Consider the following 16,970-nt stretch of genomic DNA (forward strand, 5'->3'; position numbering starts at 1 on the left):
CGGTCAATTGTGTTTTGTTCGACTGCCTGCGTCTCGTGTCTCTCACAACAGCCGTTTCTCTAACAGAAAAACCTTCTTTTGTTGATGTTTGTCTAAAATCGATTTTTTCAGCAAGAAATCGAGAAACTGGAACGATGCCCAGCAAAAACTGTGCCAAAAACCTTCACGCATGTCAATGGGAGAGAGACGTAAGAAATAAAACCGGTTTCAGCTGAATAACTTTTATTGTACAGATTGCTTTGGTATTTCTTGGACTAATGGTTCTTTTCAACATTGGACAAGTTGTGTACATGAACAGAGCACGACTCTACAGACTCATTCGTCGAGGAGCAGAACAAATTCCAGCTGATGATGAGGAGCCAATCATCGGAATTAGAGACTAGAGCTTTGGTAAGTTTTTGTTCCTCGAAGTGTAAATAATTGAGTAAAAGCTTTCTTATTGAAAAAAAAAACGAATGTTCAAATTATGAAGATTGAAAAATGATTTTTCTAAAACCAAATTAATTTCATTTTTTGAAATCTCAAATCCAATAATGTTTTAAACCATACTTTGTCTGATTGAAGATGGTGTTGTGAATATGGTTAACTAGTTTATTTGACGCTCTAAAATGCCAAACTTCGTGTTGGAATTTTCGCAAAATTTTTTTCGAGCTTGGATGTTGGTCTTAGCATTTTTTCCAGTCAGTATCAACAATATATCCAAATGTGCATTTATTGACTGATAACGTGTTTTAATAATAAAAACCAAAAAATTACACTATCTGAATTTGTTAATAAAAAAATATTTCTAAACCTCTGCGATACATGAAATGTGGCAAAATTTGAGATTTTAGCTAAAAACCTTTTTTTTTAATTTTTGATTTTCATCATTATGAAATTCGGTTTTTTAATGATTTTCTGAAAGTTTATTAATTCTCAAAAAATAGTTCCAAACTTTAATCGTATCAAAAAATTTCAGATTTGCCCACTTTCTTCGTACAACTTCTGCCAGCAATTATTTAACGAAAAAACTAAAACTTTGTTCATTCCGCGCTCAACTAAACCTCTTCGTTCAATTAATTAACAATCAACTTTTTTGGTATAATTGTCACATGCCTTGCATAGTTGTACTCTGTGATTCTCAACTTATCAGGATGATGTAATGCAAACTGATAATACCCGTTTTTTCTCTCTCCTGTCAATAAATCGTTGCTCTGATGCCACCTTGAACGTTGAGTTTCATGTCAAACGCACACAGGTCAATCCGTGGGTTGAATAGGAATTCGGGGCGTTTTGATTGTCCATCGCATTAAGAACAATGAGCCCGATATTGTAAATAATATCGACACGAGTTCTGTGCAGGCACAATAAATACATCCGAAATAGTTTGGAGAAATATTTATACATTTTTCATAAATTTCAGTTTTGAAAAACTACAAATTGAAATCGTTTGCGATGTGATTTTGCATTGTTTTTCCAAAAGAGACAATATAACGCAAATACTGTTTTGAAGTGAAGATTTTCTGTTTCTGTAAAGGAATTGCAAAGAACTTCTCGCGTGTGTAGCAACAAAAATACTGTTTAGCAAAATGTAATAATAGTCCGTTTTAGTATTGTGAAGCAATTTTTTGCGATTTTTTTTTCAATTTTGGGTGCAACTATCTTTTTTAATTTTAAGACATGCGTTGCTTAATTTCGACGTTTTTTTTTCTTGAGAATAGATTGAAAAATCTAACAAGAAAATTGTTAATATGCACTTCATTTGTGAAAAACACTGTATGTAAAAATTCTAAAATCACTTACTTTTTATGCATCAAAAAACTTGTGGAAATTACTTCGCTAGAAATTATTTTGAGTTCACAATACAAAGTATAATTTGTTTTAATAATAATCTACAATAATATTTTTTAGACGGGACAGTTTATCAGTTTTATGTACATCATGGTTATTTCCCCCCTGTCGGTGTTGTTTTGAAAATTGTATTTTCAATTGAAAAGGCTTTCTGTTCCACATAATCACAAAAATAATCCCTCACTGATTTCTGATGTCTGCTTACGTAAAAACTATTCAAAAACGAGCCTCAGGAATCTGGTAACCCACGTTGTTGCTCCATTCGTTTAAATCCATTCGAAAAACTTGTTCCATTGTCTGTAGCTTATATGATATCACTATAAACGTTTGATTTCAAGTCATTGCGCGAGAATCTTTTAAGAAAACACCTCTACAGCCAAAGGCAGGAGGCAAAAGATTATTTACATAGAGAGAGCATTGACTCCGCCTACCCATGACCTGTCTATTCTGCTCTTCCGCTTTTGCAAACCTGATAAGTTTCGTTCGTACCTGATCTGTTAACGTGAAAGTACAGGGGCCAGAGCACAGATACAATTATAAGAACAGTGTGCCTAGAAGCACTTAAATTAATTCCAATGCTTCTCGTTGAAAATTGATTTTAAGAGTTTTTATAGATAATTTTTATCATTCAGGAATAAAGTCATGTTAGTGGAGTCCATTAGAGACCGAGCCACTGCTGAGCCAAAATGTCTTGCAGGACATTTTCGAAGTCACAACATTACATTTATATATTACAATACGTATGTAGTGCGTCTAATTGTAATGTTAGAATGGATCAAAGATCCAAACCATCTAGAGTGGGTGCCGATTTTTGTGCTCTTAAACTTTTATTGGAAAACGGAGAGGAATCTAGTTTGTAGAATGGCACTTTATTTTGGTTTTCATACATGTAGTTGACTTTCTAAAACTTTTAAATACAACTCAAGTTTTCAATTGTTTATTTCCCTACCACATTTGAAAATTTCCCATTACGCTATATTTCATTATACCAATGCTTTAAAAACTCACGTAAAAACAGTATCGTCAGTTTGAGCACATTTCCTTCGTGTTGTTCTCCAGTTTTTGGAATGTTTGGTTTATATGCTTCTGATTATTTTTAAAATTTTATGATTCATTCAGCATTGCTCACAATTTGTACCGGATTCAATTTTAATTCGATTTTAAGAGTTTTAACATGAGGCACAAAAAAACCTTATCTGGATGTACGGAAGAACAGTTATGCGGAAATTTTTTGGAAACTTAGTTTTTCGAGTGCGAGAGAGACACAAAACAAATTATCATATTTTTTTTACATCGAGTTTGAAAATTCTCTACTATTCACACCACCATTTTAATGCGACAGTTTTTGAATTAATACAAATGTTGTAAAAAACACGAAGAAAATATTAAAGATGTTCAAACCGATGCTTCTATCAACGGGAAAATGCTCAACATTTATTGTATATTAAACACACTTCTTTGCCTAGAAACGTATGAAAAATCTATTAGAAATCTATTTAAAGCTCAGAAGATGATAAAAATGAAAATTGATAAGCAATTGTCAAGAATGACAGTGCCTTTTCCGTAATTAGAATTGTATTTTTAACCTTTTCGTGATGCTATAATGTTGATAACTTTCATCAATATTTTTTTTAGACTGATTGACAATTGGCAGTAGTTTCATATAAATTCTTCTATTTAAAAGAATATTTTATCATATAATATGATACATTATTTATAAGAACACGAAAGAGCACTTTAGCAGTTCTAAGAAGAATTAGCTGGATAAAATACAATTTTTTCTTCTTTTTTCGAAATTTTAAACAAAGGTAATAACGTATTTTTTACTACTCCGACCTTTTCCAGTTTCCGTTCCAATATTAAATTCATTCAACTAAAAAGAGAGGAAAATCCTCATCTTTTTAATTCTCGCCAGTATAATCCCAGCCTCTGATAAATATTTGTTACTTGTCCAACTCCAAAGCAACCATACAAATATCTTCTTCCTCGTATTACTCCCTCATTCTGTCATGTTTTTTTTCTGAAATTTTTTTCTAAATCGCCTCAAAAGTGAAAGTTCGGTGGTGGATGTTTTTTTTTCGGGAAATACCTTAGAACTTTGTCCTCGAAAAGAACTGAAGAAATTCATCATCTTTCAGTCTCATATCCAACACATTCAATTTTCCCATCTTGCGGGGGATTTCTCTTTCTCTGACGCTTTTAATCCAGTGCACTATTTTTTGCCAATGTGCACATCCTTTCTTATCAAATTTGTCTGACTTTGATAAGGATTGCATTATTTTCAGATATTTGAACCCGAATCCACCTACACATTAAAAACATTTTAAAATTTTGATGAAATATTTCGTGTTGAGCAAAAACCAAGGATTTCGAGATTTTCCAATGGTTTTTGATTTTTGTAAGCAAAATAACAAATTTGCAAAGAAACCAAGCAAAAAGTATTGAATTTTCCTCTATAAAACTCTGTGTTTGAGAAAAGATTCTTCAAGAAAATTGATTTTTGTTTTTCCAATGGGCCAAAAAAAAAGTTCAAACTATAGGTTTTCTCATTTTCGCAATTCTGTGAGTATACAACAACATTTTGTCTTTTTAAAACTTGCTTCTAAATTAAAAAAAATGCCAAAAATTATCAAAAATGTTATTACTCTTTAATGAAATTTCTACCTGAAACAGTTTTTTTTTCAAACTCAGTTCAAATTTATGAAATTCATTATTGTTAGCAGTGACGGAAACTGTAGAACTTTTATAATATTTTAATATTTTTTGAATAAAATAAAATATTTATAGGTAATGATAATGTTAATGTAAACAATACTGTTAAGAAACCATGATATCATGAGAATGCCTACCGTTTTGGCGAAGGAATATCTCGTAGCGAAGGCACCTAAAAATCTCGTCGCCGCATGTTCTCTCTGCTGCCGCTACTTTCGCGCCAGACAGTAGGCATTCTCATGAACTCATGGTTTCTTAATAATTGAACAATAAAGTGTTCTCAGCGGCCACGTATATATTCACAGTATTATAATTTCCGTTGGGATCTTTATTATTGTTGGCTAGGCTAGCCCATAAATTGATTGATTTCATCTATTTGTTTTCATTCAACCACGACTGACTACAAATCCTCTATACTGATATGATATCTCCTCCAATTGTTTTTCACTGAATATAAGCATTTTTTTATATATATATTACCCCATTTCTTCCTGTTAAATCAAGCGTGACTCATGAAAGGTTTACCGATACTATTGAGATATTGACCTTTATACAAATATGACGCATTTCTTCTTTTTTAAATATTGGTGTTAACTTGGTTTTTTGTGCTTTTCTCATAAAAGTTATACTTGAGAATTTACAACCACCACCCGGGCTATTATTCATTGCCTCAATAAATTTTTCCACATTTTCATATTTCTCCTTTTACCTGAAAAGGCGCCGATTTTTTATTTCGAAATTTAATTAAATTTGGTTAAACATTATTTAAATTTAAAATTTTGAAAATTTGAGTTATCTAATACCGATTTGAATTACCGCTAAAAATACTTAGTATTTATCCGAGAAACCGCGTTTGAATTCTCATTTCAATTTATTATTACGATTTTTCACAATTTTCCACTAATTTGCCTTGTTATTGGAATCTTTTACTGAAAAGTTTAAACGAAATACCAAAATTAATGTGAATTGTCTTTTAAAAAAGATACAAGGGCGTTTGACGGAACAAATATTCTATGCGGTAATTCAAACTGAAATATACGCAAACTGGAATCTTTCCAATTCAATACTTTTTCAATGCATTTTGAGACAACTTTGAGACATTGGACTTTTTTTTTAAGAAACGAAAAAAGTGCGTTCTATTTAATAGTCATATAAATGATTTTTTAATACTGATTGATGTGATATTTTTGCCGAAAATGTTTTACTTTCTCGAACGATTTTGAGCTTTTTATTCTGTTTCACACCCCGTCCCATCAAACATAAAGCTAGATGTCACCAGAGTAATCAGAAAGTTGACGTCTGCTGACGAGGGGTCAAATTTCACTCAAATCTTTATCAACACGGATAAACAGTTCCGCGCGAAGAAGCGTGCAACAGACAGTCCTTTGATCTCCAGTAACTACCGACTTGTTTACCGCTACACCAGACATTTGAACACCGACTGGACATCACTGGTCAACTCTTCTATTGTACTTGCGCCGCGTTTTCACTACACATTAAAGTTATTGGCAGATCCATTTTTTCCTTTTGTGGGGGCGATAATGATTTAGCAGATAGTAAAGTTTATTATTTTATGTTAATAGATATTCAGATGCTGGGTTGATTTCAAACGAAAGGTGCAGCAAAATGGCATCACAACATGAGAACATATATTGCTCACACATCTGTAAGATCTTGTTTCTCGATCTGAACGACACGTGTTCTTATGATGTTCTTTGTGAAAATATGAAACCTGGAACATATGGAGATGACGAATTTAGTGTCTGATCGTACTAGCTAGAAATTTCATAAATTTCTGTTTTTGAATTATTCGCTTCTCATAAACATGTTTTTCGCAAAGAAAAGTACCAGGAACATATGGAATGTTGAAATCGGTCTGTCTGTAGTCGGCCGTAAATAGTCTGTTAGGTGTTGTGCACATCTGGATTTGAGAGAGCAATGCCTTGCACAAGTTTTGTAATGACATCATGTTCTCGATCTATCTATGGTCTATTCTCGTCAACTGCGATTTATTTTTTGAAAAAAAACTGGGACCAATTTTCAAGTGTATCTTTTAAAGGAGGAGTAGTGCTTTGATGAGAGGTAGGTGCGGTTTCAGGGCCTGACGCCTGCCTAACACTTACCACGCTTCACGCCGGCTTCTCCATGTTTTTCTGCATTCTTGCGTGGTGTTAAAAGTTTACTGTTTGTACTACATAGTGCGATTGGTATACTGTTCTGAAGCAGCCAACATTTTTGGGGGCGCAGGTTGCCGGAAGGCTGGCAAGGCAGGCGTTGCGGCGCCTGCATGGAAACCTTAAGACAGTTCAAAATATTGGATGAAACTAATTTCACTAAATTCTTATATTTTTTCAACTTTTCCATGTTGCCTCGGTCAGAAAATTAATATTAATTTGTTTTAGTCCTATTTTATTACATTTGCACTCTACGATTTTAGCTATATTTTAGTTCTTCAAATCGGAACACGCCTCTTCGATTGAGCAGAGTAGGCGGAGTCGAATTTGGAGGGCGCAAAGTGAGGAAACATAACAGTCTGGTCACAGTTGCCTCTTTTAACGGCACCTTTTTCCTTTTCGCAGCTATTTTCTTTTCTTCTCGAAGCTTTTGGAATTGGTCAGTGGTTCTCAGAGAAACAGTATATGGTTGTATGTTTTCGGTTTAAAGTTGGAATTTTGGAAAAAACAATTTTCTCATAATGATATAACTATTTAGAAGTTTCATTTTTATTAATATTATTCAATCTTCAGTCTTTCAAATATTTGTTCTTCATTACAGTTCCAATATATCTCGATACAGGAAATTTATAAAATCTCAACAACGGTATTTTTGTTAAAAGAGTTTTGTAGTTTCTCGCACACAGTCTTTGAAGAAAACCGCGGGCCGTTTTACAATTTTAACGAGGGTGGTCACATTTGGATACTGTAACTACCATGGGAAGTGAGCCTCGCTTTGTTTATCTTCTTTGTAAAAAAAAGATTTAAGATGGCAATAAGATTGAGGGGGGGGGGGGGGCACGGAAAATGATTAAGAATTGAACTTCAGGAAAATATGAATTTAGCTCTTGAGTGAGGGAGAATAAGAAATACCGTTTGTTCAAGAAGAGCTCTCACATTTTGTTCTAGACCGTTCATTTTGTGCCAAATTCTATAGTCATCTGTTGTTTTTCTACGCAATCTCGGGGACATACAACGTTTTTTTGTAACTTTCATTTGGAATACAATTGTATTTAATACAACAAAAAAACTGGTCAGTATGTTTTCGTTTTGATAGCCAATCTGTGGAAAATTGGTTGCCAAATTGAGTTCCTCTCAGTTTCTTTTGAAATATGTTTTCTTGATTTCTATCAATCAGATAGTTCTTCAATGATCATCCAATTTGAAACAAACTCTAATTCCACATTCGTTGGTCCTATAAAAAAGAAAGAAGGGTTCACACAAACGATACTCGTATCCAGAATTACAAAACTCACTTATTGGGTCGGGGTCATGACATTTGTCTTAAACTCGGAGAAAATGATTTTGGGGTCAAGAGATCGGGGATGGAGACTACTGGGGACAAATATCTTTTAATAGTGAGTAGACTCTCTCAGATCTGTTAGCAGGCCTAGTATTGGGAACATTTTGAGTTTATTCCAAAAAAATAAAACCATAGTTTAACAATTATCTCTTGAAACTATAAGGTTGAGCAGGTAAAATGGCATGACGTTTTAATCATTTAAACGTTTTTGAGAAAATTCTACCATTTTTATTTTACCATTTATATTTTTTTAATCAGATAACGTCAGCTGTTTTATTGTTTGAAACCTCCTTTTCCGGCAAAACAATAGCCGCACACTTTCAATACAGTCTCATTATTGACGAAGAGCTTTCTCTTCAGTTGTTTTGTTCCTGCCGCCCCCACAAGCGTGGTTTGATTTTCACCATGTTTGGCCAGAACATGCTCTTTCTCACATGTGTCCTATTCGTGTTTTTTCTATGTTCGAGAATAGGAAACATTTTGATAGTTCGTGGTGTCATGATGTTTTGAATGCTTTTTATATCACACGCACAGAAGGCCTCTGATTTAAAATAAAAACATGGCCATCTTGCAAAATGGGGTGCTGAAAATAAATCTCACTAATTTTAAGTTACGTTTCCTATAAGAGTTTCAAAATTAAACTTACAGTTAATAGTGCGCGGTTAGAATGTTACCGTATTTCCTTCTTTTTCAGTCCGTACTCCCCACAACTTTGGAAAAGTTACCAACTTTTTGAAGAAAGCTTAACTTGATACCGTTTAAACAGTAAAAATACATGGTGTTCCAATATTTCATTAGTTATTCGTCCGCTTTTAAGTGAAAGATTATTAAAGGAAATACGGTATGTTAGTTTGTCCAACTTTCACTTAGAACTTCGTTTGGCAAGACAATCTTTAGCAAGCTTCAAAATGAACGGTTTGAAAAAAATACTGATCAAAAGTTCACTTGAGTGGCCAAAACAAAAGGGCACCTGAACTCTAGAAATTTACGTTCAAGGTTATAAACATTTTGAATTTTTCTTTAACCCAAAACATCAAGAATTGGAATAAAAACATCTGCATCTAAGTTCCCAGCCAGCATTGTTCTCGGACGTTTTCTTCTGAGGCATGAGATTTAGACAGTTATACACTTATTTTTCGTGTATTTCTTGCAGCCTTCACAAGTTTTCTTTTCCACATGTTTCTCGATGCATAAGTGATCATTCCAGCCGTATGATTCATTTCAGCCCTTTTCAAGGTTGTCCTGCTTTAGCAGCACTTTTCTTCCACACGGCCTCATTCCGCTCTGTCCTACAGATTTTAATTGGCCGTGCAAAGTGGAAGATGAGAATTACTTGTGTTCTTATTTACATAATCTAGACCAGCAAAACCAACATTGTCATTCTATATTTCTTTCTTTTCTTCTTCTTCTCGATTTCCATTTTTTGTGAAAATTCATTTTTCCGCTTACTAAAGACTCATTTCATATATTTCTCGGGCTCAAGTTTTCTCAATGAGCCAAAAAATGTTTATTTTGGAAAATCAATCCTCGCTGTAACCCGATATCTTTTCACTTTGAGAAAATTGTTCGCCTGATGACCATATTTTGTAGACTTTCGGGTTTCCGGAAGCAAACCTCCAACTTCTCGCCGATTAACATCATCAAAAAGGATCTGTGAATCTTTTAAAACATCAGTAATGCGTATGTATTTTATTTTCATGTAGTATATTATTAGACTGAACTAGTAATTCACCTTTGAAAAAAACCGAAACTCCTTTTGCTTTTGATGTGCAGATGATATAAACAGAGTGAAAATTAGTTAATTTCACAAATTTTTGAAGTCACTGATGAAGAGAAATTGGAACTAAAAAACTGTGAAAAATGCATCAAAGAAGTTCCAATTTTTTAAATGCTTATTTAATTTAACAAATAAAAATTCCAATCGACAAATTATTTTTGAATTTCCGCAAAAAGAAATGGCATAGTTTTGACATTTCAGTGTTTAGTAGCTATCTTCATTAACATTGTTCATCAAAACTTCTGGTTTTTTTCCGATAACAAACTTTGATACCAGAAAAATTATTGGTGAAATTTTAAAACTAGTCTAAAAATTGACGACTTGTTTCAATATTCTGCGGAAAAATGCAAAATAAATTGAAAAAAAAATCATTTAAAAAATAGATAATTGTATAGAATACCTGAATTGTGCGGCTATCTAAAATGTCCGTCACTAGCCAAAACTTGTCCCAATTAATTGTTTTTTAGGGAGTCAAAAAACTCTGCTTGTCATATTGACGTTGCTGCTAAGCTACAACGTCTTCTGTACAGGGGATACAAATGGAACTCGTAAGTTTTTGAGATTTAATTTCAGAACAAAAATAATCAAATATTGAAAAAAAAAGAATTCGTATAATGTCATTTGTGACACTGACACATGAATACATTTCCCCCTTTTGCTGTCTTCAGGCAGAAGACAATTTTTTTGTTAAATTTTTTTTTCTTTGAAACTCGAAAACTCAAGATCAAACGTTGAAAATAAATCCATGATTTGTAAAATTAGAATTCGTATTTCGTATATATGAATAGCATATATTGAATTGAGAATTCGAGCATGAAAAAGTGAGTGGTGAGAAAAAAGACAGATGATTTGATGTTTCAGTAGCTCAAGACCCGGCCGATCAACTCCTCAACACTGTGCCGGAAAACTTCACCAACAACATCGAGTACCCTCAAAACAACAACAACAACACCTCAGAAACTGATGAAAGGTTCGTGACATGTGTTTGTGCGCATCATTAACAGATGACCTTTGTGTCTCTTCACGGAGTACAGCTGTTAGAAGCTACCACCCGTCGCGCACCCAAACGCCATTATACCCTCGCTTCCGCAACCTTTTTATTCCATTGCTTCCCTCAATCCCATTTTTGCCCCCGCTGCCCCTAAAAACATCTTTTTTTGTTGAAACAATTGGTCTTCTCATGAAAAATGAGAAGAGTTTTCTAATAGTACAAGTTGCGTAGGCAGGACCAATGAGAGCGATTAGGAATTATTTTCAACTTCACTGTTTTTTTTAATTTATTTAGAAAAAAAGCGCAAAAAACCCTGTATGCCAAAATGACCAAATATCATAGTAAAACTTTTCAAACTTTTTTTCCAACATAAAAAACATTTTTATTGACAGCCAGAAAGAGAATTATTGAGTTTTTGCAAAAGTGCCAAAAGAGTGAAAAATTAACACTTTTTGAAACAAAGGAGTACATTTTCATATAATTTTCAAACAGTTTTCTATAATAATTTGTAATTTTGGTACCATTGAATTGATACTACTCCACATTTAAACTTTGAAAACTTTTTTGCTTTCTTTTCATATACTATATTCAAGAAAAAGTAAATTCAGTTTACAGACAGGTGAAATAAGCAACACAAAACGAATTGCTTTCCTGTGAGAAAAAAACTCTAATTTGATTTTTTTGAGTATATTTTTTTCATTTACGCTTTTTCTTGTTTAGTTCTCCATTCCCAACATTTTCCACCATAATGCAACGGTGCGCCACCGGAAAACAATTAGATCTGTCCCTTTACCTATCTTTCTTCAGAATCTATCTTTCTGCTTACTTTGAAAACGAGAAGATGTTGAAAAAAAAACGGGGTCACAAACAAAATAGCTCTCAACGCACGAGGGAATCACGTGGACATTTTGAGAAGAGGGACACTTACCACATTCCTCCCAGTAGTTGTGCCAGTTTTCTCACCGTTTTTGCTTGAATTCATTAATTGAATTTCATGACCTGGTGAACACCAAGTTTGGTTGATTCTGTACACCTAGTTTTTTGAACTATTTGTATACTTCTTGCAAGCACAAACGTTTGTCAATGTAACGAATGAAGCATTAAAACATACTTCTTATCCATTCCGTGCCCTCAAAACGACCATAGTGCAAAACAATAATGAGTGGTAGGAGAAAAAAGAACAATAGTGAAACGTGAGCCTTATTCTGCCAATGTTTGCTCACAACTCGGTCAGATTTTTACACTTCATGAAAACAAAAATAAAGATTCCCAACTTTTTAAATTTCCTACTGAATTTAACCGAACAACATAGTTCATCATCACCATGTCATGAGTCTGCTTCACTGACCATGAGAAGGTGCTCACACAAGAAATGAGAAGCTTTCGTATGAAGAAAACTTCATTTCTGTCTTCTTCTCTCAGTTTTTCGTCAACATTCCTCTCAGTTATCTTCTCCATCATATTATCGTGAATGCTTCATTTAAAAAATAACTTTTTCAATGATGTATCCAATTCAACTTCCTAGCATTTTCCACAGAACTCACATGTCCATTTCCGTTCCATTCGCTTGTTTTCACTAACTTTTAGTTTTTTTGCCTGAATCTCTTTTGCTCCCAATATATCTCGTTTTATTGGTGTTTTCCAACACAATATACTTGTGTATCAATAGGGCCGGTCTAGCCAAGATTTTCATTTCCTGTTGCCAGGTTACTGAAAAGCGTCACAATTCCGGTTCACATCAGAGTCTCTTTTGAAAACAAAATATTAGTCGAAAAAGATTACGCATTCTAAATTTCAGCAAGAAAAACTTTTTCCCGTCTCAAATACTCATGCTACATATATAATGAATTCACACTTACAGCATGGACGCCGAAGGAGAATGGGTTCAAAGTGCTCCACCCGAGGAGATTGAAGAAGCCAAGCATCTTTTGGATCCAGTTCACGTCGATTTTGAGCATACCCATAAGCCACTGGCCTTTGTTTTTCTCATCATTCTGGTCACTCTTGCCAAGCCAAGTGAGTATTAATGTTCGACTCCTGCATTTAAAATTACTTTTCAAATTCAAAAAATGTGTGTTTAATAAAAACGTGGGGCAAATTTGCTGTCAACTGTCAAGTTTGATATTTTTTGCGATTCAAAAATTACTTCGCAAGTATTACGATTTTTGGGGTTAGCCGAAAACGGCGAATTCGCCAAATTTGACGAGTTTGACGAGATCGTCGAAATTTCCTAATTTCCAGTGTTTGGTAAGTTTTAAGATGACACACAATTGAAAAAAAGTGAAAGAACAAAGTCATTGATGTTTTTGCATTGATACTGAAAACCGCAAGTGAAACTACCTGTAAAATTTGCACGAAAATTTTTTTTTCAGCTCTTCACTGGCCTGTGCTTCGAAAACTTCCTGAATCGGTAGTCCTAATGCTTTATGGAGTCCTAATGGCTACTGCAGTGAAAGCTTTGATGAGAATCGACCCGGGACAACTCGACACATTCATGTTCTTCATGATCCTTCTCCCTGCAATTGTAAACGACGCTGGACTTTCAATGCAAAAAAAAGAGTTCACTATTGCATTGCCAAAAATCTTATTGTTCGCTGTTGTCGGAACTGTCGTGCACGCTCTTCTTCTTGCTGCAACCATGTACGGAATCGAGCCAATTTTCAGCTTTAAGCCTGGATTCCTACATCTTTTCGTCTTCGCTACACTTATCAGCGCGGTCGATCCCGTATCCGTGCTGAGCACATTTGCAGAGCTTGATGTCAAGAAAAGTTTATTCATTCTGATTTTCGGAGAATCACTTTGCAACGACGCCGTTACCATTGTTCTCTACCGTACATCAATCAATGTCATTAAAACTTCTGATGCATCCGATGAGATGCTTACAATTACTTCGGTCGTTGGAAGTTGCGTTGTACAGTTCATGATTGTTTGCGGATTCGGATTGTTGTGTGGAGCAGTTGTTGGATTTGCCGGTGTGTTCATCATGAAGTGAGTTTGTTTGGGGTTATTAAATAATTGACAATATACAATTCCTCCCATATATCATAAGTTCACATATACTCAAAAATCATCAAAATATCACAAAAAATAAAAATTTTGCAGAAATATGGTCGGTCATCAGATGAATCAACCGATCTTCCAACTTTTCTGTCCATACCTTGCCTACCTCCTTGCTGAAACTGGGCATTATTCTGGAATTCTTGCTTCTATTCTGTGTGCTGCAATCATGTCGTACTATATGGCGGCCAACATGTGTGTTGAAATGGAATTTGCCGCATTCACGTTCTCCAAGACCGGATCTTCACTGTGAGACATTTCAGAAACAATAATTTCTTACTATTCTAAATTTAGATCCGAATCCTGCATCTTTTTCTACCTCGGAGTTTCCCTTGTCTCGTACAACCACGAATTCGATTTCTACTTTATTGCGGTCACCGTTTTCTGTTGCACTCTGTACCGTTTTCTTGGTAATCCATAAGGTTATTTTGCGATAGTTTGAAATTTTAATCAATTGCAGTCACGTGTACACTGTCTGCTTTCTACAACCTCTTTGCTTCTGAGAAAAATCGTATTCCATTCACTGATCAGTTGGTTGTCACTCATGCCGGAATCCGTGGAGCTGTCTGCTTCGGTCTCGTTCAGATTATTGACGAAAGAATCATCCCAGCCAAGCCGTACTTTGTCACTACCACCCTTGCCATGATCTTCGTTACATCTATTCTTCAGGTAGAAAATCAACCAGTGTAGAGTGATAATTGTTTTTGATTCCAGGGTTGTACCATTAAGTTCGTCATGAAATGTCTCAAGATTCCGGGTGACGATGGAACAAAACAGAAGGATCCAAAAGCCTTGAGATGGCTTACTCACCTGAACGACAAGTACATCAAAAAATTCCTTGTATCGGAGAATACTTGTAAGAAGCACTACCAACATATTTTACAATAAAACATTAAATATTTAGATCTTCCAACTGATGAAACCTTCCGCAACCTGGGACTTCCAAAAGCCGTCAGTACCGCTCTTCGTATTGGTGAACGCAGTCATACTGATCTGTACGTTTTTTCTTTTATCAGTATAATTACACTTACTTTTGATGCAAGGTTGATCTGAATAAAATTTACAAATCCCAAAATTTCAGTCAACGCCACGGAGAAGTCTCCCACACCCCAGCGCCATCCGTCGGGCGACCAACCATTGCTCCATTCGATTTCGGAAATATGGAAGAAGAGAACAACCGTCTTCCATCCACCGGTAGACGTACTCCAGTTGCCAGAAGCCAAACTCGCTACTCTCGTCATTTCATCTATGCTATTCCAAATGAGACTGATAACTACTTGACCTGTCCAGTGAGCGCATCCAAACGTCCTCCATTTGACCCATCTCGTAAGTTGCAAAAAGAACGTGATGGTTTTAAAATATAGTAGTTTAGAAGTCTATCAACACCAAAACACCATCAGTAACCCTGGAGACGATCGTGCTCGTTGCTATAACCGTCGCCACAACTCGATGAGCGGAGCCGACGAGATGGAACTCAAACAACTTAATCAGACAGTTCAGAAAAAACGTTAGTCTTTTTTATAAGTTGGGCTTTGGGTTCATCCTTTGATAAATGAAAAATTACACAAAATAACCAATTTCTTAGTGAGACTACTCAATAACTTTTCGAAATTTAGTGTGGCAAGTTGAAATTTTTATATAAAAAAGGAAAATTTTGTTAAAACGGTAAATTTTGAACAATTTTGCCACTTAAATTTTTTTTAAATCAAAATGCTTGTATTTGTATAAAACTTGATAGTTATCATGGGTTTTATTTGTTTATTACACAAATACCTTTCTCCTTTATCAATGCAGTACGCATTTTGCAAATCTGATAAGTTATCACTGTAAATTTTTCAGTTTCCCGCACCATCACAAGTGGAACAAAGCAGTTTGTTGTGAACCCCGATGAAGCAATCCGTGAAGAGTCTCCAGCCACTATTCCAAAGAAACGTGCCACATTTGAAGACGACGAGATTTCCAAAATTGATGAGAGCGAGTGATTCAATATTTTGAATATCCAAAAATTGGTCTCCTCCCCTTTCGGGTTTATCATTCCAGTTTTAACACATTTCCTCGCTTTAGTTCTCTGCCTTCTGTATTTTTTTGTGTCCATTTCTTTTTTGCTCAGCAGTTTTGAGAATTCTCTCCTAATTTATCGTGTTTGCTTTAGTAATGGTGGAATAGTCCTGATGACAAATTACTCTACCCAACCAATTCTATCAATTTTTGAGCTGTTTTTGTTTCTCTTTAATCCTATAGTCTCAGAAAGCAGAAAAGGCCAAGTCATTTGCTTTAAATTCCCCGTCAAACATAAGTCAAACTTTTCGAAAAAGCCTTTCTGTTTTCTGATTCATTCTTTTTTCTGTGGTTTCTTTTTTCTTGTAACTTCCCCCGGTCTTTTAAGCCTTATCTCGTGTCTTGACTTACATTTCTTCATTACGCCAACAATCGAGCATAATATCCTCTCGGTACAAATGGCCTCGGTTATTTTTTTTAGCGGTTTTAGTTTTTCTTTTCCAATTTCACATTTCCCCATCAATTCATGGTCTGATTATACTCTCTTGTTCCACTAAAGTTTTTAGTAAAAAAACGGATTTTGTCGATTTATTATGGAATAAAGATTAAAATTTTTTTTAATGTAATAAATGGTTGTAATGCTAGTAAAACAAATATAGTTGTATCAAGTTTAGAAAATAAATATGCCTCAACAAATTGTTGTGTTCTCTGATTCCAATTGTTTTCGAATAATTTATTACTCGCTTCTAATGCAGTTGTTTCCTAATTCTGATGACAAGCTGCACCATATAGCAAAGCCAGTCAATTTTTAACATTTTTTTAGTTCGAATAGTCAAAAATCATTTCACGTCGCGATTGGAAGTTTTCAAACAAAACAGTTTAGAACTGAAGAAAGGTAGTTGTGCATTAACTGGAGGTAATAAATTTTGGCGTTTCGGCGACCAGAGTTTTGGTTGGTTTTCTCTACAAAAATTCGATTAAAATGGTTGAAAATTTTAGAGATTCAAAATTTTTTGGAAGTTGGCAAGGTTGTATATAAATTCTATAAGAAAGATCACAGTGAAACTTCGAAAACATAACAATATAAAT

At 34.6% G+C, this 16,970-nt stretch overlaps 2 protein-coding genes and 2 non-coding genes across 5 annotated transcripts; 2 read left to right on the forward strand and 2 right to left on the reverse strand.

The window, feature by feature from the left end:
* Positions 1-80: 80 nt before the first annotated feature.
* Positions 81-1,209, forward strand: sid-5 (Systemic RNA interference defective protein 5). The gene is made up of 3 exons (NM_076767.6): positions 81-188; positions 234-390; positions 959-1,209. The coding sequence occupies exons 1-2, from the start codon at positions 135-137 to the stop codon at positions 381-383; spliced, it is 204 nt and encodes a 67-aa protein (NP_509168.1). The 5' UTR covers positions 81-134; the 3' UTR covers positions 384-390; positions 959-1,209.
* Positions 1,210-1,214: 5 nt separating this feature from the next.
* F14B8.13 lies at positions 1,215-1,359 on the reverse strand. The gene has a single exon (NR_071380.1). It is a non-coding gene; the product is annotated as an Unclassified non-coding RNA F14B8.13 (non-coding RNA).
* An 8,289-nt stretch (positions 1,360-9,648) lies between these two features.
* nhx-4 (Sodium/hydrogen exchanger) lies at positions 9,649-16,497 on the forward strand. 2 transcript variants are annotated; one of them, NM_001029391.5, is made up of 13 exons: positions 9,649-9,738; positions 10,303-10,383; positions 10,697-10,805; positions 12,688-12,842; positions 13,199-13,814; positions 13,929-14,132; positions 14,178-14,293; positions 14,344-14,552; positions 14,598-14,739; positions 14,788-14,878; positions 14,965-15,209; positions 15,256-15,390; positions 15,723-16,495. In NM_001029391.5, the coding sequence occupies exons 1-13, from the start codon at positions 9,735-9,737 to the stop codon at positions 15,863-15,865; spliced, it is 2,250 nt and encodes a 749-aa protein (NP_001024562.1). In that variant the 5' UTR covers positions 9,649-9,734; the 3' UTR covers positions 15,866-16,495. The 2 variants fall into 2 exon arrangements, with proteins under 2 accessions (NP_001024562.1, NP_001367515.1); NM_001381015.3 differs by lacking the exons at positions 9,649-9,738; positions 10,303-10,383; positions 10,697-10,805 and having other exon boundaries at positions 15,723-16,497.
* On the reverse strand, positions 11,835-12,024 carry F14B8.10. Its single transcript, NR_071381.1, has one exon. It is a non-coding gene; the product is annotated as an Unclassified non-coding RNA F14B8.10 (non-coding RNA).
* Positions 16,498-16,970: the final 473 nt, after the last annotated feature.

This window comes from Caenorhabditis elegans, chromosome X (assembly GCF_000002985.6).
Source record: "Caenorhabditis elegans chromosome X".
Lineage (NCBI taxonomy): Eukaryota > Metazoa > Nematoda > Chromadorea > Rhabditida > Rhabditidae > Caenorhabditis > Caenorhabditis elegans.

Excerpts from the sequence above, each read along its gene's own strand:
- nhx-4 (NM_001029391.5), top strand. Across the intron at positions 10,384-10,696 it reads AGGGGATACAAATGGAACTC|TAGCTCAAGACCCGGCCGAT; the intron begins GTAAGTTTTTGA and ends TTGATGTTTCAG. Across the intron at positions 14,294-14,343 it reads CACTCTGTACCGTTTTCTTG|TCACGTGTACACTGTCTGCT; the intron begins GTAATCCATAAG and ends AATCAATTGCAG.
- sid-5 (NM_076767.6), top strand. The coding sequence starts at position 135 with ATGCCCAGCAAAAACTGTGCCAAAAACCTTCACGCATGTCAATGGGAG. Across the intron at positions 189-233 it reads CATGTCAATGGGAGAGAGAC|ATTGCTTTGGTATTTCTTGG; the intron begins GTAAGAAATAAA and ends TTTATTGTACAG.